The following is a 27,138-nucleotide window of genomic DNA, read 5'->3' on the forward strand; positions in this document are numbered from 1 at the left end:
AACGCGCCGGCTCCCGCCCAGAGGGCGCGAAGCCGCATTGTGAGCGCCAGCAGCCAGCTCCGCTCCAGGCTAAGCCAACCCTACATCCTGCGGCTCCACAGCTGAGGGGGAAGTCGCTCGCGCCCGGGGGGGCCTCAATCTAGCCAGCCGCCCCCTGACTTCTACCTGCGCGTTCTCCCGACCGGAAGGACAGAGCAGGGAGCTGAGAGGGCCTGCGGCTCGAGCCTGCTCACAGAGAAGCCAACATTCGTCGCCTGGCCGTGCCCCGGCCGGCCGTCGTCATTCAGTTGTAAAGTTTGTGGGAAGAGAGACACTAAGGCCACGGCCTCCTCCCTCCCCCTCGGGGCCGCCGTGTCTTGTCTGGCCCTTCTCGCCGCTATGTGGGAGGTGAGAAATTGTACGGAGCAGGTGAAGGTGAGAGAAATCCCTTCCACGCGATTCGCCTTGGAACTTCACCAGCCTTACAAGGAAACTGAGAGAGAGAGAAGAGGTTGCACAAAGTGATAAAGAACACCTGCTGTTGCAAAACGACTCTAGGTGAGAGCAAGGGGCTTAGGCCTTTTCCGCACAGTCTCCTATTCAACATCTTCCTACGTGGTGCAACTTTACAGCGCAAAACATAAAATACAAGGGAGCAAAACAGCCCTCCTGGATAGAGAGCCCTTGCCTGGGGAGTCTACATCCAGCGTCTTAAAGTCCCCAACCGCAGACTGCGGCGTGGGAAATTCCCACCACGGCTTTGCAAACAGGCGGGCGTGGTGTTCTTGCAGGTTGGTGGTAGAGACCCTAGCTAGAGGGCGCGGGACTCCCTGCCCGCCCCCGAGAGGGCCCGCCCCCATGGAGGGACCCGGAAACGCTTGGCCTGGCCCGGAAGCAGTGCTGACTTGGTACACGCGAGGTGCGGCATGGCGGCACACCGCTCCGGCCCCCTCAAGCAGCAGAATAAAGCCCATAAAGGCGGGCGGCATCGGGGTCGGGGATCTGCACAGCGGGACGGCAAGGGTGAGAAGATAGGGCAGGAGGAAGAGGGGCTATTTAGCCAATATTAACTTTTTCCCTAGTCCCAGACTGAGCTGCTGTTTCGGCGTGGGCCCCATGCGAAAGGCCCTTTCTAAGATGGGCGGAGAGGGAGCCCCTTTCTTGACATTCTGATATCGGGCACAACAGCTCCTTCTGATCTGCCCTTTAGGCCGTCTAGCACCGAAAACCCTAAGCAAGAAGGTGAGAAAAGAGCTCAGCAGAGTAGACCAGAGGCATCGCGCCAGCCAGCTCCGAAAGCAGAAGAAGGAGGCGGTGAGAAGAGCGGGGGTTGGGAAATGGTGCGGCCTGTCAACCGTTCTATGTGAGCAATGCCTCAAACTAGAAAATGTGACCCAGGGAAGGGGTCAGGGACAGAGAATAACCCTAGAACACACGTCGGGCTTTCAGGTCGGGACTCACTAGAGCATTCTTTGCGTTGGTCAGAACTCCTGCCACCCCGCTGGCATACTAGAGAGAGATTTGTTGCTTAATGGAGGGAGGTGAGCATCTGTACTGTTGGAAATGCAATACTGGACTGAAGCACTGAGACATTGAGATGTTTGCTGATCCTTTCTATTCTCAGGTTCTGGCAGAGAAGAGACAGCTGGGCAGCAAAGATGGCCCTCCTCATCAAGTACTGGTGGTGCCCCTGCACAACAGGATTTCCCTGCCAGAGGCGTTTCGGCTGCTTCAAGATACGGACAGTGGAATAGTACATTTTAATGAACTGGGAAGCACCCATAGCTTTATGCTGCTATGCCCTCGCTTGAAACATCGATGGTTTTTCACATCTGCAAGGCCAGGTTAGAGTATACAACAATATTTTCTATCATTATGTTTGAGTTAAGGGTAATTTTTTTGTGTGTATAATATGCTGATGCCAACCACCCATTTATTACTTTGTCTTCTATCTCCAGGGGATCTGCACACTGTGTTAGACATGGCTAAAGTAGCTGATACCATCCTGTTCCTCCTTGATCCACTAGAAGGCTGGGACAGCACTGGGAATTACTGCCTTTCCTGCCTCTTTGCTCAGGGACTTCCCACCTATAGTAAGTGAATTGGAGTGTTGGAGGCCAGAGAAAGAAGTGAATTAGCATTTATTGGGCACCTATAATTTGCCCAGCACTGTGATGAGTTCTGTTTAGCTGGTGGTGGAGTACACATATACTGATTAAACTTGGTCCATTGTTTACAAGTTATCAATCAAAGTGCCTTTTTATTTCTGGGCTGTCCTTTGCCCAGAGAAAGAAGATGAAGTTTGATTTCACTGAAATTCCTTTAGGGTAGTCAAGTATTAGGTTTCCTAGTGATCTCTGGGCTTACAAGTGAGCTGTTAGGTTGTGAACTACAGGAGGATTTTCATGTAGTGAATCAATATACCATGAAACCCTTTCTCTTTTGCTTACAGCACTAGCTGTCCAGGGGGTTTCTGGCCTCCCACTGAAGAAACAAATAGATGCCAGAAAAAAACTAAGTAAAGCCATGGAAAAACGCTTTCCAGATGACAAACTCTTCCTGTTAGACACTCGACAGGAGGCAGGGATGCTGCTCAGGCAGTTGGCTAACCAAAAGCAACGGCATCTTGCTTTTCGAGATCGACGGGCCTACCTTTTTGCCCATGCTGCTGATTTTGTGCCTAATGAAGAGAATAATTTGGTGGGCACCTTGAAAATTTCAGGCTATGTTCGTGGGCAGACTCTGAATGTAAATAGCTTGCTGCATATCATTGGACATGGCGATTTCCAAATGAAACAGATAGATGCCCCGCTGGACCCTTTCCCTTTAAATCCTAGAGTAATTAAATCCCAGAAGGACCCAGGCATGGAAATGGAGGTAAGGCCTGATATTTTTTAAAACCATGTATTGTAGATTCATATGTAAATTGGTGAAGGATGGAAATTTAAAATTCAGAGAAGGTAGTCTGTACATTTAGGCCAGTGAGGAAACTGCTAGTTTGAAGTAAGGCAATAGTCAACTACAAATATGTTGGGTAAATTGCATATTTATACAGCACTTTCTAGGTATCCTGCACTGCAGTTGGCTCTGAGTTTATAGAAGACACAAAAAGATATGGTCACTTCTCTCAAATAACTTAATTGAGTCAGAAAAAAATGGCAAACTCACATGAAGTAAAGTTTGAGATAGTATATGGCAAAGGTACAGACAGACCGGTTGTGGAAGGTAAGAAAGTAGACTAGTAAGGTTCACAGAAGAGATCAGACTTAAGTCAGGTGTTGAGAAGGATGCATGTGACTTACGAGTTAAAGAGGGATGAAAGAATATCCTAGAAGATAGAGACAATATGAACTGAGGCACATTAATGGATCAAGGGTTTTTTTGAACTTTGAAGAAATCAAACTGGCATAGTGGCTCACACCTTATAATCCTACCACTTTGGGAGGCCAAGGCAAGAGGATTGCTTAAAGCTAGGAGTTCCGTTTTTTCTTTTTGAGTCAAGAGTCTCACTCTGTCGCCTGGGCTAGAGTGCTGTGGCATCGGCCTAGCTCACAGCAACCTCAAACTCCTGGGCTCAAGTGATCCTCCTGCCTCAGCCTCCTGAGTAGCTAGGACTATAGGCGTGCACCACCACGCCTGGCTAATTTTTTCTACTTTTAGTAGAAACGGCGTCTTGCTCTTGCTAAGGCTGGTCTCGAACTCCTGACTTCAAGTGATCCTCCCACTTCGGCCTCCCAAGAAGCCAAGAGTTCAAAACCAGCCTGAACAACATAGCGAGACCCTGCCTCTACAAAAAGAAAAATTAGCCACATATGTATACCTGTAGTCCCAGCTACTCAAGAGGCTGAGGCAGGAGGATCGCTTGAGCCCAGGAGTTCAAGACCAGCCTGGGCAACATAGTGAGACCCTGTCTCTGCAAAAAAATAAAAATTAAAAAATTAGCTGGGTGTGGTGGCACACGCCTGTAGTCCTAGCTACTTGGGAGGCTGAGGCAGGAGGATTGCTTGAGCCCAGGAGTTAGAGGCTGCAGTGAGCTATGATCACACCAGTATACTCTAGCTTGGGTGACAGAGCAAGACTCAATTCTCCTTGAAAAAACAAACAAAAAAAAAAACAAACAGAGGTATAGGGACTTAAAATTAGGAAATGGCCATTTGGCAAAGTTTGGCTTGTTTCATTTATCATCTACATAAGAACTTATATTTCTGATCTTTCTGGTTACTGTTTTTAGATTTTTGGTAATGTTTGACTAACCATCACCTGCTTTTGGTTTTGAGATTTGTGCTACGGATGCTGTAGCTGCTATGGAAGAAGACCTTAAGGTCCTAATGAAGGCAGACCCTGATAGACAGGAATCCTTGCAAACGGAGGCTATCCCAGATCCAATGGAGGGGGAGCAAACTTGGCCCACTGAGGAGGAGCTGAGTGAAGCAAATGGTTGGTATTGGCAAATTTGTTTATAATTCATGCAGCCTAGAACTCTGGATTTTGTCTAGCTTCTCGCAGTGAGGACCCTATAGGGTGGAGTAGGATGAGGATGTAGTTAAAGGTTTGTCACTCACTTCTTAACCTCAAATGCTGAGTGTTTACACTAAGCAAACATTGGACACAGCTTTGCTCCACTTCTGAAAATTACTGGTGTTATTGTTTTATAAGGAACAGATTAACAATCTTAGATTCATTGCAGGGTTTATTTAGCTGTGTAAATATTGCTAGGTGTGAGGCAGCTGAATTAAATTTGGAAGTAGTCTGTTCTACTCAGTGTCTGCTAGAGATTTCCCTTGTTGATAGCAATATCTAGCATGTTGCCTAGGTGAGAATAACCAGAGTGATAGGGGGAAGGAGTTATATGATTTTCTTAACTTGTTTGGGCTTTTTACAGTGAAGGAAAGCTCCAAGGTGGTAAAGAAGGTCCCCAAAGGAACATCCACTTACCAAGCTGAATGGATTTTGGATGAAGACGGTGAAAGTGGTGGAGAAGATGATAAATATGATGATACAGAACATGAGGATTTTATGGAAGAGGAATCTCAGGTAAGGAAATGGGCCCTTAGGCCACTTCTGTGTACAGCACCAAATGCAAGGCAAAGTGCAACTCGTGATCTTAAGGGGTGTGTGTGGTCAGTTTCTTAAGAATGACTGTGTAGTTGCCGGGCATGACATTTTTGTTTTAAAACTTTGTCTCTCTTAGAATTTATATTCATTAGGACTAGGTATCTAGTATAACTATTTTATTATTAGCTCAAAGGCCTTTGGGATAGAGACAAGTGTGGTTTTCCCCTGAAATAACTGTAATCCTTTATTCTACAGGATGAGAGTAGTGAAGAGGAAGAAGAGGAGGAATGTGAAACTATGACTATAGGGGAGTCTGTGCGTGATGATCTGTATGATGAGAAAGTAGATGAAGAGGCTGAGGAAAAAATGTTGGACAAATACAAACAAGAAAGACTGGAAGAGATGTTTCCAGATGAAGTGGACACCCCCCGTGACATGGCTGCTAGAATCCGGTTAGTCAACAAGTTTAAATTCAATCAATAAGTTTTTATTTAAAACTTAATTGGCTCAGAACTATGTCAGTGTGATACAAAAGAAGAAAAACACATTGTTCATGCTCCTGAAGGGCTAACATTTTATATCAGAAAGCAAGACATACATAGAGGAAATAGTAATATATAATCAAGTTCTAGACTATGGTTCAGACTAATGTTACAAGACCTTAATGAATGAGAAGTACTAAGGTTAATTAGCAAATAGTTCTATAGGACCTAATATTCAATTGAAGTATATAATGTTTGGAGGTTTTGAGGGGTTTAGGTGGAACAGCAAAAGTAAAAGCATGAAGATGTAAATGATGATGTCTGCTCTGGAGGTGGGTCTGACTAAAGCCAGAGAGTTCATGTTGGATATTAGAGAGGTAAGGCTATTACCAGGGATCTTGTTTGTCAGGTTAAAGAGCCACTCCCTGTCAGGCAACAGGGAGCCACTGTAAATACTTTGTCAGTGAGAAGCTTGGGTTTGGTTCTGATATACTTGTTACAAGTTAATTTGGAGTTTGATCTTGGTTTAAGCTGTTAGGTTATTTTCAGAGATAGTAATTAGAGTTCTTTTAAGGTAGAGCAGCCGTAACCATTTTAGAAGTGACTTGAGTCTATGTAGCACCATATAAATCTGACTTAATTTTCTTTAAAATCTTCTATATTCTAGATTTCAGAAATACAGAGGCCTCAAGAGCTTCCGGACATCTCCATGGGATCCTAAGGAAAACCTTCCTCCAGATTACGCTCGGATCTTTCAGTTTCAGAACTTTACTAATACTAGGAAAAGCATCTTTAAAGAGATTGAGGAAAAAGAGGTTGAAGGAGCTGAGGTATCTACCTTCCCTCCCTTGTCCATCCTGTAATTTGCTTGTTTGTCAGTGTATTCCCTACTTTACTCCTTCTCTTGGCATGAGAATGAGGTACCTTACTTTGTTTCATGCTGCCCTTAGATGAATTAGGGGAGGCACTGAGTCATCTATAAGAGTGACACTGGGAACAAAGAGGTGTCAAAGATATTAAGTGAAAAAGTTGAATATGGGTACTTGAAGCATCTTAAAGGGCAAGGGTTGGCTTTAAAAAGGTAATCTGAGAGACTTTTAACACTTATAGCATTGGAGAAATGCTTCATCATTATTGGGACTTGGAAGGGTAACCTCATGATTGTTTTCTGCTTTTTCATGGCAGGTTGGCTGGTATGTCACACTTCATATCTCTGAAATCCCAGTCTCAGTGGTTGAATGCTTCAGGCAAGGAGCACCCTTGATTGCATTTTCTTTACTACCTCATGAACAGAAGGTGAATTATTGTCTTGTGGGAAATGGGAAGTTAAAAAACTTTCCAACCCATTCTGTCTTGAAAGTCTAAAATCCTGTTTATGTGACTGATCCTTTGCTCATTGGGATGTGAAAATTCTGCCTTTATAATTAGGAATCAGAATAATAGAGAAGTCAATGATGGTTTCACCCAAAATGTCTGAACCTGTCTGAAGCATCTCAATGATGTAATCTCTATGTGTTTCTGAGACTTCTCTAAGTATGTTTTTCAGATGAGATTTTGAACAAGGGTTGGCAGCCTTAAAAATAAAGGTCTATGCCAAGGTGCAGATTTCTTTTCTCTTGGTGGCCGATAGTTGTGTACATTGAGGGGTATTTGACAGGTCTTTGGGTCAGTATGGGTAAGGACTGAAGAAGAAGGGGTTTGAATCGGTATGGTTTTGAGGTGTGTGGTGAGTGAATGACTTGAAGGCCACTGATTTTTGTAGCAGATGTTGAACTCTTTTATGTTAGATGTGGGAAGGTAAGCTAGCACAGAAAGGTGCGTGAAAGCTCTGATCAGCCTAAGTTTGGCTTGAATGACAGCCGATAGTAGACGTAAAAGATGAATCTGTGTTCCATCATCTGCACTTCACCACTAATTTACATTGTCAGTTCTTAGAGTGAATCAAAATCTGCTAGTTTGGTTTGTCCTTTCAGGTTAGGCTGTTGTATTCCTAAACTACAAAGTTTTTTTTCTTTACTTGGTCCTCAGATGTCAGTTTTGAATATGGTGGTGAGACGGGACCCTGGCAACACTGAACCTGTGAAAGCCAAAGAGGAGCTGATCTTCCACTGTGGATTCAGGCGCTTCCGAGCCTCCCCTTTATTCTCTCAGCACACTGCAGGTTAGCGGTGGGGAAGCTTCTGGGTTTTTGTCCATCTTACCGTCTTTTAGGAACTGTGACTTTGGGGGAGGGGTGCAGAATAGAGAGTTTCAAATTCTTAGATCTCTGGTTTAGAAGTATTTTCAATACTCAGGCTTAGGAGCCAATGATGTTTTTATTCAAAATGTCTGAACCTGTCTGAAGCATCCCAGTGATGCAACCTCTGTATGGTGCTGAGGCTTTTCTGCCATGAGTATTTGTGTCAGACTAGGTTTTGAATAGGAGTTGGCTGCTTTATAAAATGGGTGTGTTAAAGTGTGGAAATCTTGGTGTCTAGTGTGCCAAGGGCAGTGTAGGTGAAGGAATGGAATTGGATGTCGCCCATAGTTGGGTAAAGCAGAGAGGTATGGGTTCTGAGATGTTGAGAGACTGGATGAGAGTTTGGAGAATGGTGACAAGGGACACTTTTGTGGCAAAAATGATTGTACTCCTACACAGTAGGAGTAGGAAGATGCGTTGCCCACTAACTTGGGGGCTGCTGAGCATCATCTTAGCTCACTCAGCTTTCAGTAATGGCAGAAGGAAGATTATGAAGGTAGTATTAATGGTGTTCTGGATAATTTTTATTCTCACAAACCATGGTGACTGAACAAATGATTAATTTTTCTTTCCCTTAAAATTTTTTATTTTCCTATAATTTTAGTATTTAAAAAAACGGGTGAAGGTTACATTGAAGGCACAAGTAGAAGCTCAAAGGTAGTCTTCAAGATCGAGGGTTAGGAAACTCTGACGTTTGGGCCAAATCTGTCCCCTACTGCTTGTTTTTATAAATAAGAGTTATTGGAGGTTTTTTTTTTTTCTTTCAAATGTATTGCTGTGGTTCCCAACCCCCAGGCCATGGCCCTGTACCAGTCTGTGCATCTCTGCCTGAGCTTGCTCCCTTCCTCCCACCCCCCTAACCACCCACACCATCGGAAAAATTGTCTTCCATGTAACTTAGGAAGGCGGGTGGGCACTGCAGGGCAGGAGGTGAGTGTCAGGTGGGCCAGCAAGCAAAGCTTCATTTGTATTTATAGCTGCTGTGTTCCCCATCTCTTGTATCACTGCCTGAGTTCCCCTCCCCTCTGTCCATGGAAAAATTGTCTTCCATGAAACCAGTCCCTGGTGCCAAAAAGATTGAGGACTGCTGATGTATTGTCTGTGGTGGCTTTTATGCTAAAGTAGCACAGTTGAGTAGTTGGGACAGAAACTGTATGGCTGCAAAGCCTAAAGTATTTACTGTTTGGCCCTTTACAGAAAATGTTTGACAATTTGTGCTCAAGACTAAGAGCTGTTGATTGAGCAAAGTTATTCCCTATAATGCACTAATTCTCAAATGAGGTAGAGGTGATGGGCATCAGAATCACCTGGATAACTTTTGCAAACCCCAAATTTAGTCCAAGCTCCAAGATTCTGCCTTCAGATAAAAAGTTACTGGTAAGGGTAGGTCATTATCTTTGTATTGAAACAGGAAAAATTTTTGAGAACTAATGGGGTAGAGAAATGGAAGCTGCTTTAGGTTTAAGAGTTACAATAGTAGCCTTTTAGAGACCTCTGGATTATGTATGGTTTTTCAAAATGTTTTTGGTTTTTACTTTTTAACCCCTTGTTATGGCAGCGGACAAACATAAATTTCAGAGATTCCTGACTGCTGATGTGGCCCTAGTGGTGACAGTATATGCGCCAATCACTTTTCCTCCTGCATCTGTGCTGCTTTTCAAGCAGAAAAGCAACGGTAAGTTGAGTTCACAGAAGTGAACAGGCCTATAGGTCCTTATAGGATTAACACTGTTGTCTCTTCTGTATTTAGATTTGGGAGCCAAATGGTACAGAAAAGGTAATGATGGTTTTCAAAATACAGTAAGTCTTCACTTAACCTCATCAATAGGTTCTTGAAAACTACAACTTTAAGCAAAATGACATACAGCAGGTCCTCAGTTAATGTCAACATCCTTTCTTTATAATGTTAATGAGGAAAAACATTGGTTTTGTTATATGTGCTTTCACTTAAAGTTGAAGTTTCCAAGAACCTATTGACGAGGTTGAAGACTTACTGTTTATCAATCTCAATGTCACAGTGGGTCTAGGTCAGGGGTGACAAACTGGGTTTTAGCTTGCTTGCAAACCTTAGCTAAACAGTAGAAGCTGCTCAGAGTGCTATATTTAGGATAGGTTCTAGGGACAGGCTTAGCAGGAATACCATTTTGTTATCTTTGCCATGGACCCAGGAGGGCAGCATAGTGTAACGTTGCTTTAAGGTTTTTCCAAGAAAATCTTCCATAGGTCTTTAAATGGACTGGAGCAATAAATGAAGGCTTTGACTCGTGCTTTGCTTTTGCTCCTTAGGAATGCACAACCTCATTGCTACAGGCCATCTGTTGTCAGTGGATCCAGATAGAATGGTCATCAAGAGAGTTGTTCTGAGCGGTCATCCTTTCAAAATTTTTACTAAGGTGGCAGTGGTACGTTATATGTTCTTCAACAGAGGTAGGTATGAAGGAGAATGGGATCTAATTGGCTTTGTGGTATGAAGGTTTGCTTTACATTTTGTGGGTAAATGTTTCATCTTGGTCTTTTATGTGTTCTGTTCTAAGAGGATGTGCTGTGGTTTAAACCAGTGGAACTGAGAACAAAGTGGGGCCGCAGAGGACACATCAAGGAGCCTTTAGGTAAGAGAGTGTGGGATTTGGGACCTTGTCTAGATTTCTCAGTGTTAACTTAGTGTCTGTTGGGTTGGAAGTCACTGCTTTAAAATTTTCTACTTTTAATTTCACCAACTTGCTCTGTTTTCTTTCTAGGTACCCATGGCCACATGAAGTGCAGCTTTGATGGGAAGCTAAAATCTCAGGACACAGTACTAATGAATCTCTATAAACGAGTTTTCCCTAAATGGACTTATGATCCATATGTACCAGAACCAGTACCTTGGGTGAAAAGTGAGATTTCTTCAATAATGCCTGAAGTGGGCATGGAGTGACAGATTTAAATAAATTGTCTTGTTGGTGCCAGTTAGCATTCTAGGGATAGGAGCCTACAGGCTATGATTGGGCAGAGTTTGTTTTCTGCTTTAGCCTATCAGTCTGCTGCCCTATTTGCAAAAGACTTTGCTTGGCCTTGACACCATGTCTCAGTGAAGTATGGAAATTTTTCTACTGCTTAGTCCAAAAAACTATTAAATCTTAACTGAAATGTACACTCTCCATTAAACATTTGAAAACTTTTAAGAGGGAAAGATGGAAAGTTGACAGTGACAAGGAAACAAAATGTTCAAGTATCTACAGACACTGAATCTTTTCCTTTTGCATAAATTAAACAGAAACAGATTGGAAAGGAGCTGGGTTTTCAGCCTGCTTTACCCAAGTTAGGGAGGTTAAGTCTACATTTCCACCACTCAGTACAATACAAATGTTCTTTACTTCTGGGGATACTGTTTGAAAATGCTCAGACAGCACAGCAGCTACTCCAACACCAGCTGTAGGTTCAATGAGTAGTTTCATCCTCTCCCACACCAGCTGGGTTGCATGCTGTTGGTACAGAGGGGAATGAGAATTAGTGAAATGGGAGAAGGGGAGTTGAGCTGGTTTAATTATAAAGGCCAGAAGAGCATATACCTATGGGTGCCTGCCAAGCCTTTTCTTTCATCCTAACTCTGCTTCTACTGGCAAGAGGGTTCTCATACATCTAGAATACCCTCCCACATGTCATGAAATCACCTAGCCAAGTTACCAGGGCTCAGTTGCTACCATAACAGAAGATTCTTTTGCCCAAGGAGTTGTACCATTCTTTTGTTATTTCTTTTCCTGTTGGAGCCTTACCTTAATTTCATCCTCTGTGACAGTGAAGACATCATCTACAAGGTCCCTTATAATAGGCCAGGTGTTAATGCCGATGCTGGGTTTGACACCATCTGCTATGGTTTCTGGAGGATATGGGTTGGGGGTCAGTTCCCCTTTCAGTTTGGATTGGTAGCAGTCGTCTGCATTCAAGGGTTCAGCAGCATATACCTTTACACTAGGTCTCAGAGCCTGGGAAGAGGAATATTAGGACAACTTACAGCAAACCACGGTGTTGCCTGCACGTCTAAAATAAAATAGGCAGAACAGCTAATATACTTCTGCCCAAGTAAAAGCCTTTCCTTTGATGGATGTAATGAGAATATGACCTTAAAGCACTTTACAAGTAAACTGTATGTCTAATACTGGCCTTCAGTTCCCTGGATCACATCTGGTCCCACTGGTTATTTGGGAAAAGGGTAATCCCTGGTGTGGATGGTAGATTGGTGAGATGGAATTCAGGGACAGGACTGTGAAGGTATCACTCATTGTAACTGCTTTTGTTCTATAAAGTTGTCATGGATTAAGGAGAAAATAGTGAGGCAGAGAAGGGCCTTCTATCTCAAGTGCCAGGGGATAAGAGGAAGGAAGGAATGATACTCTGGGGTGAATGCTGAACAAGTATCCACAATGCACTATGATGTAAAATAAATCCTCTGAAGCAGAGAGTCCTCCAGCAGCTGTCTTCTCACCTTTACTGTAATTGCTATTCCAGCAACCATTCCTCCTCCCCCTACAGGTACCACCAGTGCATCCACCAAGGGAACCTTTAGTGAAAAGAATATAAAGTGTAAATAGGCCTATTAATAAGTAGTTTTATTTGTACATATAAAATAATTAAATCTAGAGCCAAACAGCTTTACCAGTAGTTAAACAGGAAGAACTAGGCTGTTTTACCTGGTTCAGCACTTCTAGGGCAATTGTTCCTTGCCCAGCTATCACTGCAGGCTCCTGGTTGGGATGTACCATGATGCTTTCTGTTTCTTCCATAACTCTCTTTGTAACATTTTCTCTGGACTGAAAGTACATTAATTTACCTTAGTTGATTTGCATTTAATAAAGTTCCCAAAACAAATTTGATTCAGTGTTTAACTCTATTGACAATCTACTTTTTTTCAGACTTTGTTCAGGCACTGGGGATAGATATTGCAGTGAACAAAACAGTCCCTGCCCTCAAGGGGTTATATCATATGGTGGAGAGGGGTGGGATATAAGTAAATATACGATATATCTAAGTGCTATGGAGAAAAATGAAGGAATTTATTTTATATAGGGTGGCCAGGAACAGCCCCTGGTAAAGTGACATTTTAACAAATTTGAACAAGTGGTGTGGATCTCTGGAATATTCCAGGGAGAGGGTAATAGCAAGTGCAAAGCCTATAGAGTGGGAGTGCTTGACCTTTCTGAGGAACTGCTAAGAAGGTAGTGTGGCTGGCATGGAGTGTTTTGGGGAGAGAAATAGGAGATGTCAGAAAGATAGGAATGGGCCAGTTCCTCAGGCCTTACATGATTGTAAGGACTTCGGTTTCCACTGTGTAAGAGGGGAACCCATTCTGGAAAATTTTGAGTTGACAAGAGACAAGTTCTAACTTACTAAATGAATAGCTCTGGTTGCTCTCTTGAAACACTAGTAGGGCAAGGGTGAAAGCAAACAGACCACCTAAGGCTACTGAATCTAGGTAAGAATTGATATTGGTTTGAATCAGTGGTAATGGTACAGGCAGTAGTTGGATTATGGAAATATTTTGAAAGTAGGACTGAGATGTGGGGTGTGAGAGGGTTACCAGAGATGACTCTGACTTTTTACTTGAGCAACTATTGCCATTTACTGAGATGAGGAAGACTGGAAGGGGAGTAAAATCAAGAGTCTGGTTTTTGACATTGTAAGTTTGAGATACCTCTTAAGAAAGCCAAATGGGAAAGTCAGGTAATCATTGGATATAGAAGTCTGGTGTTAAGGGGAGAGGTCACGATTGGAGTTGTTAGCCTACAGGTGATATTTTAAATGAGACTAATGAGATCATCTGAGTGAATATACATACATAGAATATAGATAAAGAAAAAGTTGGACATGCTAACATTGAAAAATAGAGGAAACTGAGAGGGAGCAGCCAGTTAGGTAGAAAGAGCACTTGGTCAAATGAAAGCTGTTACAGTGGTTCTGAGCACTGCTCTCTCCTTACCTCGTCACTGTGTTCACTGTATACTATAGATGCTCCATAGGCTTGTATTGCCAGTTTTTTACAATTGGGAGCTGTTCGGGGCACCACAATGTAAGCAGGAATCCCTAGGAGGGGAAAACATGTTTAGTTAGTACAAGTCAGGAGAATTTAGGATAGAAACTTACATTCATTTTGCTTGTAATCAGATAGGGACTCCTTTGGAAATTTACTTTCCACAGCTATCACCACTGAAATTAAGGACACTTTGCACTCCTTTCTGATGATCTAACCAGTACCCTGAGAAATTAATCAAGTACCTTCCAATTTTGCAGCGTATGTTAGAGCCTGTCCATGGTTTCCACTGCTGTGAGTAACAACAGCTTTCGGCTTCCCTTCTAAAGCGGCAGGAACCAAGCTTCTGATGGCATTAAGAGCACCACGAATCTGGAAAAGATGGATGCTAAATTCATGTATTTGATTAAAATGTTTCTTTTTGAAAAACAGGGAGCTTTTCTAGATTTTCTCTAACACTGCACATCGTCTGTCACTAAATCTTATTGATTCTACCGCCTAAATATCTCATGTGCATCCTCTTTGTCACTACCTTGTGAGGCCTCATTTCTTCTATTATCAAACCTCAGCTGATCCCTCCCCAAGGATCAATCTCATAAAATGTTTCTGCTACAATATGAAAGTGATCTTTTAAAAATGCAAACCCAGCTTTGCGCAGTGGCACTATCGTAGCCAATGAGGTTTATCTGAGGTGCAATTATTGCTAATTGAAAACTGTTCCCAATACTCCGCCATGACAACTTGCAATATAGTCGGCATCGGCAATTTTTGATGGTCCCTAGGGGGACTGAATAAAAAAAAAATTAATTAAAAAATAAAGGAAAAAATAAAAATGCAAACTCAGGCAGGTGTGGTGGCTCATACTTGTAATCCCAGCACTTTGGGAGGCTGAGGCTGGAGGATCTTTTGAGCCCTGGAGTTTGAGACCAGTCTGGGCAATATAGTGAGACCCTGTCTCTACAAAAAATAATGACCTGGGCATGGTGGCGTGCCTGTAGTCCTAGCTACTTGGGAGGCTGAGGCAGGAGGATCACTTCAGTCCAGGATTGGGAGCCTGCAGTGAGCTATGATTGTGCCACTGCACTGCAGCCTGAGTAACAGAGACCCTGTCTCAAAAACAAAAAACAAAAAACAAAAAAACCTAATCTCTTACCATTTTTTAAATAAGACAAAGTACAAGTTTGTTATAAGCTACAGCCTTTCTAAAACACATCTATTACTTTTATCACATGTAGCTATCCTAAATTACTTCTAGTTTCTCTCCTATCAGGTTAGCTCACACTCCTATACCTCTGAACATGCTGGTACCTTTATCTGTATGTAGTTCTTTCCCCCACTCCCTATACTCAGCTTGTAAAAACTTGTATCAAACATCACCTGGTTCAACTTCCTTGCTCTCCCAGGCAAAATTAGTCACTTCATTCTGTTATTCCATGGCACCTTGTTTGTATCTTTTTAAAGACATTTCTCATTGATCTATCTGTTGACCAGCCTGTCTTACCCCACAAGTATGGATAAAGGGCAAGGCCTACCATATATATATCTAGTAGCGTTACTGAAAATAAGTGAAGAGTAAATCATGGTAGAAGCAAAGGGTAAAAGTGAAGGATTTTTTTTTTTTAATTATAAAAGCTCTCAGTTAATGGGTGGGGGAAAAGGTAGATTCTTGAAGTCCTAAAGCTACTATAGTTAACAGATACTAATACCTTCCAGGCACAGTGCTAAATGCAGTTTTCAGACTTTTACCTGACATGATCTTAAAGCTTAACTAATGGTAACAAGTTAACACACAGAAGTCTATCTTTATGCATAATAAAGGCACAGACATATTTTGTAGAAAAAGATCTTATTATATGGGGGTTTAGCTAGGGTTTAGATCTTTTATATTCATAATGTGTCAACATTTAGCAACTTGACACAACTGAATGCTTAAACTTGGGTTATATACAGGGTGATCACACTTCCCCTTTTACCTGCAACAGCCCGGGTATCTCAGTTTAGTCATTATAAATGCCCCCTATGATTCAAATATGTCCTAATTTGGATAATTAGTGTTCTAGTTTGGACAATAATTTATATATAACACAGTCACACATCACTTAACAATGGGATACATTCTGAGAAATGTGTCATTAGGTGATTTTGTCATCATACAAACATAGTGTACTTACACAAGGCTAGATGGTATAGCCTACTACACACCTAGGCTATATAGTATAGTCTATTTCTCCTAGGCTTCAAACCTGTACAGCATGTCACTGTATTAGTATGTAGGCAATTATAACATAATCGTTAAGTATTTATGTATCTAAACATAGGAAAGGTACAGTAAAAATACGGTATTATTATGGGACTAGTCACTAGGGACTACTGTCATATGTGCACTGTTGTTGACATATTATGCAGCACGTGACATCCTTTTTTTCAACTATAAAAAAAGCATTAATTTACTTCTACCTACCTCACAGGGTGGTCAGGAGAATAAAATAAATGTATATATGAAAAGGGTTTGAAAATATATGTAATATACTAAGAAAAGGGATTGTTACCTTAAAAGATCCAGTTTTCTGGAAGAGTTCACATTTGAAAAAAAGATTGCGCCCCGTTACTCGATTCAAACTGGAGCTTGTTAGCACCGGTGTGAGGTGGATAAAATCTCGAATGTTGATGTGAGCTTTTTCAACATCAGCAAAGGAGATGCAGTATTGAGCACACATGGTTCTGAAACCCAGGAATAAGAAAGCAAAGTGTAAGACAGTATGTTTATTGAAAAGATTTTGAAAATGCATAACACAAGGGAATAGACCTGGGGTCTGTGGTATTGTGTGGGGAACGAGTCCATTACTAGAGTGCCAGAATTTCTGTAGAGAAGGGACTTGTCTTGAAGCTGAACAAAGTTTTTCTGGTGAAGTTTTGTAGGAAGTAACTGATGGTGATTATGGAAGGCTAAAGTCTACTCCCCACCCATACCACCTATCTCTTGGCATATCCACTGGTCTCCGCTTTGCTTTTCATCATTGTTGTGAAGCTGCTTGAATGAATTGGGTTCAAAATTTGCTATAAATTTTTATTTAAAAAATTTTAACAGATTAACAAAAAAGAAAATTAGCTAGAATCCTACCATTTTTATGTGTTCATATTCTGTTTCCTTCTGTATTTCAATATACATACATTACATAACAGTTAAAACGAAACATTTTGTTCACTCCCACTCCATTTGGCTGAATTTCTTCAAAGTTTTCATTGTACTTTTTAATAATTGTATTAAGCTTCCATTTTCCACTGTTTGTACTGTAGCACTTAAACATGAAATTTCTTTTATTTTTATTTTTATTTTTTTAAGACTAGTCAAGTGCAGTAGTGAGGGGGGGGGAAGTAGTAGAATAAGGAGTTCAATCTGTAACTGACTGTGAACAATCAAGTGAGATAACTCACTACCTTTGGACCAGCCTGAAATTTCTGTTTTTCCTTATTACAAAACCAATCCATGTTCAATAGAAAAACAATTTAATCTGAAAATACAGAGATGCAAAAAGCATGAAAATAACCACTAAACCTTCCTACCCAAAGACAATTGCTATCTAGGCTCTGGTGGTTTCTCTTGCCAGGCCCACATATATATGGAAACAAAACTTTTTTTTTTTGATAGATTTGGTAACTTGTTCTTGTGTGACAATATTATGAATGTATATGCATCTTATCAATAGGTACATTTATAGTTTTTTTTTTTTTTAAGAGACAGGGTCTTGCTATGTTGCCTATGTTGGTCTCAAACTCCTGGCCTCAAGTGACCCTTCAGCCTCAGCCTCCTGAATAGCTGGGATTACAGGTGCAAGCCACTGTGCCCAGGTGTGCAAGTTTTAAAATGGCTTAATAGTATTTCTTTTACAAAAAATACCATTAGCTGGAGGCAGTGGTGTGCACCTGTAGTTCCAGCTACTTGGGAGGCTGAGCTCCTTGGGATGGCTTGAGCCCAGGAGTTTGAGGCTGTAGTATGATATGATCATGCCTGTGAATAGTCACTACACTCTAGCTTGGGCAACATAGTAAGACCCTGTTTCTAAAAGGGAAAAAAGCCTCACTTTTGATTTTACGTAACTTTAATGAACATTTAGATATCCTTTTGTTGTTGTTGGCTATAATAAGTAATGTAACGAACAGTCTTGTTGCAAGATCTTTGTGCACCTCCATACGTCCTTAGGGTAGATTCCACCAAACAGCATTTTGTAACAAAACCTATCCACTCTTTTAAGACATTTGATACTCACTGCCAAACATCTCCAGAAGGGTGGTAGATTACATCAATTTGTATTCCCAACAGCATTTTCTAAGGAATGCCCATTTTCCTTCATCCTTGGTGTACCTTTTTATTTTTCTGGAGATATGATCTCCCTCTGTCACCCAGGCTGGAGTGCAGTGGCATGATCGTTATCTCACTGTAACTTAGAACTCCTAGGCTCAAGCGATCCTCCCACCTCAGCCTCCTGAGTAACTAGGACTACAGGCTCATGCCACCATGTCCAGCTAATTTTTAAAATTTTTTGTAGAGATGAGTCTCACTATATGGCCCAGGCTAGTCTTGAAATCCTGGCCTCAAACGATCCTTCTGCCTCATCCTCCCAAAGCACTGAGATTACAGGCGTGAGGCACCATGCTTAGCCATAGCTGTACCATTTTTATCTGTCAATTAAATATGTCTAGTAGTTTTAATTTAATTACTAGTGATTAAACATTTTTTCTGTACATTGGCCACTTGTCCTTTTGTGAATCTTTAACACACCATTTACTGAGTAAATCATCTTTTTCTTCTGAAATTCCAAATTTATCAAAAATTAAATTTCTGTTGATGCCTGGGACCTTTGTATTTTGTTCCATTTATCAAACTGCTAGTTCCTTTTCCAGTTATGAAACGTATAAAGTTCTCCCTTTCTAAAATCTGTTGGATTTGCTCACACATCAATTCTTCCAAGTGAGCTTTAGAATTCCTTTATCAAGGTTGCCAGAAATTCCACTGTAAAATATTTAAATGAATTGGGGCATAACTGACATTTAAAAATATTGAGTCTTCTCATGAATATGGGTGTCTTTCAATTTAGCGGTCTTGTTTTAGATTTCTCAGTGAAGTTTTCATAGTTTCCATTTGTGTCTTTTATATATCTGATTAAATTTATCCCTATTAAAATATAGACAATATATTTTTGTTGCTTTTGAGATAAAGTATTTTATTTGTTAGATTTTTTTTTTTCCTTTTCTTTTTTTTGAGATAGGGCCTTGCTATATTGCCCAATCTGGTCTTGAACTCCTGGGCTCAAGTAATAGTCCCATCTCAGCCTCTGGAGTAGCTGGGTAATAGTCATTAGATTTTAAGGTTAACTGATGACGTATATGAAAGCTAATAATTTTTGTATATTTACCACGTAATAGGGCACTATTAGATTATCTTGTTAGATCTAATAATTTTATAGTTGATTCTCTTCACCCTTTTAAAGAAAATAATCATGCTATCTGCAAATAAAGATAATTTGTCTTTACCTTATAAGCATACCTCTGATAACTTTTTTTTTTTTTTTTTTTTTGAGACAGAGTCTCGCTCTGTTGCCCAGGCTAGAGTGAGTGCCATGGCGTCAGCCTAGCTCACAGTAATCTCAAACTCCTGGGCTTAAGCGATCCTCCTGCCTCAGCCTCCCGAGTAGCTGGGACTACAGGCATGCGCCACCATGCCTGGCTAATTTTTTCTATATATATTTTTTAATTGGCCAGCTAATTTGTTTCTATTTTTAGTAGAGACGGGGTCTCGCTCTTGCTCAGGCTGGCCTCGAACTCCTGACCTTGAGCGATCCACCGGCCTCGGCCTCCCAGAGTGCTAGGATTACAGGCGTGAGCCACCGCGCCCGGCCACCTCTGATAACTTTTTTAGTGACTTTATAGTTATTGGTTTATGTGGATTTAGCATGTCCTCTTAAATTAATTTCAGTAATTTATATTTTTGGCAAAATCATTTAAAATTTGATTTCAAATTTATTAGTAAAAAGTACATATTAATATTTCTACATAACCTTCATTTCTGTGGCTGGTTCATTCACTCAATAAACATTGAGCACCTTCTATATATTAGATACTGTTTGGACTAGGGATATAGCGTTAGAAAAATTGACTTGTCCCTGCCCTTATAAAGCTTACAATCTAGTGGGAGATGTGTAATAAATAATGTAAAAATAACTACATATTGACAAATTTTAATAGGTGCTACTAGGGAAGTATGCTATGATAGGGTACTGCTGTGCTTTGGATATGGTTTCTTTGTCCCCATCAAAACTCATGTTGAAATTTGATCCCCAATGTGGTAGTGCTGGGAGGTGGAGCTTAGTGGGAGGTATTTGGGTTATGGGGGTAGATCCCTCATGAATGCCTTGGTGCTGTTCTGGAGGAGGTCTGGATTAGTTCCCCAAAAGAGATGGGTTGTTAGGAAGCCAGGATGCCCCTGTCTTCACACATATCCACGTATCTAATTCCCCCTGTGACCTCTGCCAAGTTGTGACATGGCAAGAAACCCCTTGCCAGAAGCCAGGGCCATGCCTTTGAATTTCCCAGCCTACAGAACCATGAGCTAAATAGACCTCTTTTCTTTATAAATTACCCAGTCTCGGGTATTCTTTTTTTTTTTTTTTTTTTTTAGACAGGCCCTCACTCTGTCACCCAGGTTGGAGTGCAGTGGCACAATCATAGCACACTGCAGCCTCAAACTCCGGGGGTCAAGTGATCCTCCTGTTTTAACCTCTGGAGTAGCTGGGACTACAGGCATGCACGACCATGCCTGACTAATTTTAGAAACTTTTTTGTAGAGACAGGGTCTGCCCAGGCTGGTCTCAAACTCCTGGCTCCTGGCCTCAAGCGATCCTCTCACCTCAGCCTCCCAAAGCACTGGGATTACAGGTGTAAACCACCATGCCTGGCCTCAGGTATTCTTTTATAGCAAGAGTAAATGGACTAAGACAGGAAATATAATGGGGGGTGTTATTTAGATCAGGGAAACAGGTTAGGGGCTTCTATGGAGAAGTGAAATTTAAGTTATGACCCATAGGTTTAATGGGTTTTAGCCAGGTAGACTAGAGGGAAAAGTGTTTCAGGTAGTGGGAATAGAACGTGTGATGGCTTTAAGAAGCGAAAAAGAGCTGGGTATATTCTTGGAACTAAAAGGTGGCTAATGTATCTGCAAATAGCGATCAAAGGGGAGTGTGATAAGAGATAAGGACAGTGAAGTTGGCAGGGTTCAGATCATCTGGGACTATGATTCACAGATTTTTTTCGTAGGATAATGGAATGCCACTGAATATTTTGAGCAGGTAAGTGACATGTTAGAATCCATATATATCATTCTGGCTACATTGTGGTGAATGAAAAGAAAGGGGACAAGAATGAAATCAGGGTGTTCCAGTTGAGAGGTACTGCAGTTGTCCACATGAAAGATAAAGGGGCTTAGAGTGCAAAAGTGGAGATAAACACGCCCAATTAAAAAATGGGCAAAGGACTTGAATAGAAATTTCTCCAAAGAAGATAAACAAATGGCCAACAAGCACATGAAAAGATGCTCAACATCACTAATCATTAAGGAAATGCAAATCAAAACCACAATGTGATACCACCTCACAGCCTTTAGGATGGCTACATCAAAAACAAAACAAAGCAAAACAAACCAACCCAAAAAATAACCAGTGTTAACAAGGATGTGGAGAAACTAGAACCCTTTTTTCCTGTTACCTGTAAAATGGTACAGGTGTTATGGTAAACAGTATGGTGGTTCCTCAAAAAATTAAACACAGAATTATCATATGATTCAGCAATTCCACTCCTAGATGTAGACCCAAAAGATTAAAACCAGGGTCTCAAAGAGATATTTGTACACCCATGTTGATAGGTGCACTATTCACGATAACCAAAAGGTGCAAGCAACCTGAGTGTCCATGGATGAATAACTATACATAATGTGATATATATAGATATGCAATGGAATGTTATTCAGCCTTGAAAAGGAGGAAATTCTGACACATGCTGTAACATGTAGGAAAGTTGAGGACATTATGCTAAGTGAAATAAGCCAGTCACAAAAAGACAAATACTGCATGATTCCACTTCTATGAGGTACCTAGAGTAGTCAAATTTATAGATAGAAAGTAGAAGAGTGGTTGCCAGGGAATGGGGGATTATTTAAGGGGTATGTATAGCATTTTGGAGACTGGTTGCACAACAATGTGAATATACTTAACACTACTGAACTATATACTTAAAAATGGTAAATTTTATGTGTATTAAATAAAAACACCAAAAAAAAGGATATATTTCAGAGGTTGCAATTAATTAGGTCTCTTATCTTTTTTTTTTTTTTAACATTTTTATCCTGTTGTATAATTAGGTCTCTTGGTTGCAAGGGACAGAACTGTTACACCTAAGAAATATTGATTTATGGAAATACCCCTATAATATTAGAGACAGAAATGAATTCAGGAGTTTTGCAAGGCTTTGCCCTGAAGGAATATGTGAACGTATTAGTTTGCATATCAAAAGCTGCCTCATCTCAGGAGGGGCACAAAGGTCAGTTGCAGCTGCTTTCTAAGGTGACATAGTTTTCGCCTGCTTTGAATGACAAAGCAGGTTTGCATGGAGCCAGGGGATGGGAGCTGATCAGAGTGCCCGCTTGAGAGACAGACACTTGTGGCTAAAAGCAATTAGCCCAAGCAACAGCTCTTGCTTGACTTCTGCATACCTGTCTCAATTCACAATAACTAGATAAAGAAATATGGAGCCACTATGTCTCTGTTTAACTTTTCTGCTAAAGTGATAGTTTTATCTTAGAACTTAGAAGTTTGTCCCAGGAAGATTTTGTAACTGTTTGTTCACATAGATAGAGTTAATTAAAGGATCTACAGAAGCCTTGTGGGAGACTTTGAACCTAAAACAAACTACCTGTTAGTATGTAAACCTGTTAACCTGGCAACGGATCACTGTGCCCATAAATACTGATGTGAAACTTCATTTGGGGCCCCACAAATTATGAGTATTTTGTGAGGACTCCCGAGCCCCCCTCTTTTTTATAAATCTATTCTTTATAAACTATACCTTCATCTCTGTGTATTCTTTTATTTCTGTATTCTATTATTTTCTATTTTATATTATTTCCTCATCCTTTGCGATGAACCCTGCCTGACGGACCCGATTCTTTGCTGGGAGCATAGGTAACTCCCCGCACAGAACCCCAATTTGAATTAGTTTAGGCATAAGATGAAGGTGTTGAGATTGACTGGCTCACAGAATCCAAGGAAGAGTTGAACAAACCATGGGAAATGCGGGAATATGGAGCTTCAGGAACAATTGGAACCAGGGATTTGAGAGCTTCCAGGATTCTCAGTTTCTCACCTCTGCTGCTTTCTGCACGTCCGTTTCTTTTTCATTGCAGACCAGCTGGTTTCATAAGGCAGGATACATGGCTGCTGATAGCTCCTGTGTTTTACATTTTATGGCTTCCATACTGGAGAGGAATTTTTCTTTCTCAGTTTCAGTTCAAAAAATTCTGGGTGAGAACTCTGGCCTACCTTGGCCCAGGACCAGTGGCCAAGGGTGTGAGGCCATTTAAAACACTATACAACAGTCAGAAATATTTACAGAAACATGAAAAAAGCAGAATGAGATCTATAATACAATTATCAATTATGTATGTTTAAAACACACATACATAAAACAATACTATATATTATTCAAAGATACATGTATATTGAAAGACATACATCAAACACATTATAGAGTCACTACCTAAGGAAGGAGGGGAGGAACATGAGTGGAAAGTGAAATAAAGAGAAAAAAGAAAAAATGATAAAGGCCTTGTTGATGATAGTGTGAACAAACTAGAATGATTGGCTCAACTCTCTGCACCTGAGGGGGGGAAAGCAGCAAAGAAAGGATAGAGAAAAGAAAAGAAAAAAGGGAAAGAGAAAAAGAAAAAGAGAAAGTACTTCTGAGTGGGAGTAAGGGGCAGTTTTCAAGTGAAAAGGAAGAGGAGAATGCTGGGGAGATGTTTCCATAAATGTTCATTATAGAAATAGATGGGGCATCCTCATATGGGAAATGGAGGTGTCAAAAATAACTCCTGGGTTTTGATTTAGATGGTGGTACAATTCACAGAGATTTAACACTGGCAAGAAACAAGTATTTGAGGGAAAAATAAGAGATTTGATAAGCTAAGTATGAACTGCTTATGAGACATCCAAGAGGATGTCCTTTTTTTCCTTCATTAACTTTTTGCCAGAAATGTCTATTTTAGTATTTATTTTATTTCTGAAGAATGAGCTCTTCAGTTTATCAAGTACAGTTCTTTTTTCCTATTAATTTCTTATTTTATCTTTATTCTTCCATTTTCCTGTTACATTTTTCTGCCTTTGTGAATGCTTAGCTTATTAATTTTCTTTTTTTTCAGCAATAAAAGAATTTAAGGCTACAATGTTAGCTTTAGTTAGTCTTTTTTGATCAGAGTTATTTAAAATTGCCATTTAAAAAAAATCCAAGTGGTTAGAATTTTTTTTTTTTAGACAGAGTCTCGCTTTGTTGCCCAGGCTAGAGTGAGTGCTGTGGCGCCAGCCTAGCTCACAGCAACCTCAAACTCCTGGGCTTAAACGATCCTACTGCCTCAGCCTCCCAAGTAGCTGGGACTACAGGCATGCGCCACCATGCCCGGCTAATTTTTTTTTTCTATATATATTTTTTAGTTGGCCAGATAATTTCTTTCTATTTTTAGTAGAGACGGGGTCTTGCTCTTGCTCAGGCTGGTCTCGAACCCCTGAGCTCAAGCAATCCACCTGCCTCGGCCTCCCAGAGTACTAGGATTACAGGCGTGAGCCACCGCTCCCGGCCTGAAATTTTTTGCTTAATTTGTGGTTATTCAGTTCTAGCTTTATTACTTTGTGCTCAGCTACTGTGATCTGTATAATTTTTATGTTTAGAAACTGAATTCCTCCCTCTCCCATTATCCAAATTTGCTTTATTGTCTCTTGGATTACCCACATAATATCTGACCAAATCTCTATTTTAAGAATTTAAAACATTACAGAAGTATATAGAGCCTTCAATCTCAACTATTCAATCTTCTCTCTTCTACAAAGGTAACCACTTTTAAAGGTTTGGTATGTATTCTTCCACATATTTTTATATGTATGTATATGGAAATTTACATATACAATAAATAATTTTGCTGTACACAGGTAGAACCATACTGTATATATTGTTCCATAACTGGCTTTTTAAAGAAAAAATTTAAAAATCCTTTTTTTTTTTTAGAGACAGGGTCTTGCTCTGTCACCCAGGCTGGAGTGCAGTGGCACGATCATAGCTCACTGTGGCCTGGAATTCCTGGGCTTAAGCCATCCTCCCGCCTCAGCCTCCAGAGTAGCTAGGACTATAGATGCGTGCCACCACACCTGGCAAATAATACGTCTTGAAAACTGTTACCTGTCAATATAAAGATATTCTAGTTCTTTAAACTCCGATGTTTTCGTTGTGATACAGGCCTAAATATGGTTGTCTTTTCATTTCCTTTTTTAAACCATATTTCACGAATCTTTTACATCTGAGAATTCAAATTTTTTATAATAATTTAGTAAAGTTTCCTCTATTACTTGGTTGATGCTCCTTCTCAGTCATCTTTGGTATCACCTTCTGGAACTTGTATTTATTTATTAGTTTATGGAACCCATTCTCCATGTGTCCCATCCTTACCTCTCAGTTTTTATCTATTATCCTTTTCCTCTGAGTTCAGTTAATTTTCTTGAGCTGGTGGTAACTTTTGGCATATCTACTCTGCGGTTCACCGACACTGTTGCATTAAATTGGCAATCCCACTTCTCCTAAGAAAGTTTTCTTGTTTCAGATTATATTTCCACCTTTAAAAAAAACTGATGCAAGCAACGTCCTCTCAAATTTCAGTGTGAAAACGAATTCGTTTTTAACACTTCTTCATATTTCTCCCAAATCTGTTGGCAAAGGTTACCATTTGCTCCGATCACTCAAATCGCTCCCCTTCTTTTGAACTCTTGAATCTTTTCACATATCTATTGACTTTCTCCTTATGCTTACCCTTCTGGTGACAAAGTGTCTCCCACATAAGAAGAATTGAACAAGTTATGTCAGAGATTCTTCAAATCTTTTAGGCTCAGACTAAGGGATAATTGGTAACTATTCTTTGATGGTTTAGAGGTCCAAAGGACTGTGCAGGACTGGGAAGGAGCAACAGGTGGAGCCAGGAAGCCTTGGGGGAGGGAGTTTCACCATATCACAGTTCTTAACAGGGGTTCATGGACAAAAAAGGTTAATGTATCATTCTTCTGGTCTAGTTACATTTTAAAGATGGAAAGAAAAAAAAAGTCAACCTGAGACCCACGGAAGTAATTTTTTCAAACATCCATAGTGACACAGAAATTCCCAAATCGACTTATATACCTCCTGATTTATTCCCACACAACTCATTCCCTCAGGAAGAGCCAACTAAAATGTACATATTAATATTTTTTAAAAGTCAGGAGGCTTGGTGATGCAGTTTGCCATAACGAAAAAGACTGATACTCCGGTACTTATCAACTCTTGTCACCCTGGGCAATTCACTTCAGTGCTCTGGGATTCAGTTTCCTCACCTTACAAATGGGGGGAATGTTAACTACTCTTAAAAGACCTTTAAGGTCCCTAAGTAAAAGCCTGGGGCACTAGTCCGGGCCTGTGGCGGGAGATCCTGGCCTAAAGATGACTGGTAGAGGCCGGAGTCTCCCTCAACCCGAGTCCCAGACCAGCACCAGCATCATCGGTGGAGCCAATGCCGCGAACCCCCTCCTGGCCCCGCTCGGCCCGGCCTCGTCTCACCTCACCCGCGCCGCGCCTCCGACTCCAGCCACAGCGCACCTTCCCCGGCTACACCTCTGCGCACGCGCAACGCCCGTCTCTCCCGTCCAGGCTCGCGCTCCGGCACTGCCCCTCGCGAACGTGCGTTCAGCGCTTTTCCTCCCAGTGCGGCCACCGTCGTTGGGGAGGGAAGGAAGGAGGAGGCGGGGGAAAGGGTGGGAGGTGGGTGAGCGCGCGCACCGCCCGTCGGTCGTGGTTTCCTGGCTGCGCGCGGCGGTGGCGGAGCATCTGCAGCTGTAGCAGCAGCCGCGAAGATGGCGGAGGGGTTGGAGCGTGTGCGGATCTCCGCGTCGGAGCTGCGAGGGATCCTGGCCACTCTGGCTCCGCAGGCCGGGAGCAGAGGTGAGTCGCGCCGCCCAGCTCCTGGGCCGGGCCTGCCCGCCCCGCCTCCCTCTCCTCCTCTGCCTCCTCCCAGCTCTGTCCGCGGCGCTCCGGAGCCCCCG

General features: G+C 41.4%; 3 protein-coding genes and 3 non-coding genes across 13 annotated transcripts in view; 5 read left to right on the forward strand and 1 right to left on the reverse strand.

Annotated features, from left to right (window-relative positions):
- The first annotated feature begins 115 nt into the window (after positions 1-115).
- On the forward strand, positions 116-12,603 carry TSR1 (TSR1 ribosome maturation factor). 3 transcript variants are annotated; one of them, XM_045526122.1, is made up of 15 exons: positions 116-537; positions 1,190-1,293; positions 1,604-1,823; positions 1,938-2,072; positions 2,432-2,856; positions 4,257-4,416; positions 4,862-5,013; positions 5,290-5,486; positions 6,184-6,346; positions 6,702-6,812; positions 7,545-7,677; positions 9,314-9,430; positions 10,042-10,182; positions 10,290-10,364; positions 10,494-12,603. In XM_045526122.1, exons 3-15 carry the CDS (start codon positions 1,769-1,771, stop codon positions 10,670-10,672), a joined length of 2,043 nt encoding a protein of 680 aa, XP_045382078.1. In that variant the 5' UTR covers positions 116-537; positions 1,190-1,293; positions 1,604-1,768; the 3' UTR covers positions 10,673-12,603. The 3 variants fall into 3 exon arrangements, with proteins under 3 accessions (XP_045382078.1, XP_045382079.1, XP_045382077.1); XM_045526123.1 differs by lacking the exon at positions 116-537 and adding an exon at positions 637-770; XM_045526121.1 differs by lacking the exon at positions 116-537 and adding an exon at positions 868-1,002.
- On the forward strand, positions 6,957-7,051 carry LOC123621411. Its single transcript, XR_006729138.1, has one exon. It is a non-coding gene; the product is annotated as a small nucleolar RNA SNORD91 family (small nucleolar RNA).
- LOC123621410 lies at positions 7,812-7,906 on the forward strand. Its single transcript, XR_006729137.1, has one exon. It is a non-coding gene; the product is annotated as a small nucleolar RNA SNORD91 family (small nucleolar RNA).
- SRR (serine racemase) lies at positions 10,972-27,025 on the reverse strand. 6 transcript variants are annotated; one of them, XM_045526128.1, is made up of 9 exons: positions 26,657-27,024; positions 23,174-23,285; positions 16,312-16,483; positions 14,008-14,134; positions 13,712-13,815; positions 12,426-12,545; positions 12,221-12,295; positions 11,511-11,720; positions 10,972-11,219 (listed from the first exon to the last, which is right to left on the reverse strand). In XM_045526128.1, exons 2-9 carry the CDS (start codon positions 23,206-23,208, stop codon positions 11,004-11,006), a joined length of 1,059 nt encoding a protein of 352 aa, XP_045382084.1. In that variant the 5' UTR covers positions 23,209-23,285; positions 26,657-27,024; the 3' UTR covers positions 10,972-11,003. The 6 variants fall into 6 exon arrangements, with proteins under 6 accessions (XP_045382084.1, XP_045382085.1, XP_045382083.1 ...); XM_045526129.1 differs by having other exon boundaries at positions 23,174-23,301; XM_045526127.1 differs by having other exon boundaries at positions 23,174-23,394.
- LOC123621300 lies at positions 14,409-14,549 on the forward strand. Its single transcript, XR_006729040.1, has one exon. It is a non-coding gene; the product is annotated as a U4 spliceosomal RNA (small nuclear RNA).
- Positions 26,864-27,138, forward strand: part of SMG6 (SMG6 nonsense mediated mRNA decay factor) — a 212,981-nt gene continuing 212,706 nt past the window's right edge. The window contains exon 1 of the mRNA XM_045526113.1: positions 26,864-27,037. Coding sequence (XP_045382069.1) covers positions 26,950-27,037 — 88 coding nt within the window. The 5' untranslated portion in view covers positions 26,864-26,949. The remainder of the gene's footprint in view (positions 27,038-27,138) is intronic.

Source organism: Lemur catta, chromosome 15 (assembly GCF_020740605.2).
Source record: "Lemur catta isolate mLemCat1 chromosome 15, mLemCat1.pri, whole genome shotgun sequence".
Taxonomy (NCBI): Eukaryota; Metazoa; Chordata; class Mammalia; order Primates; family Lemuridae; genus Lemur; species Lemur catta.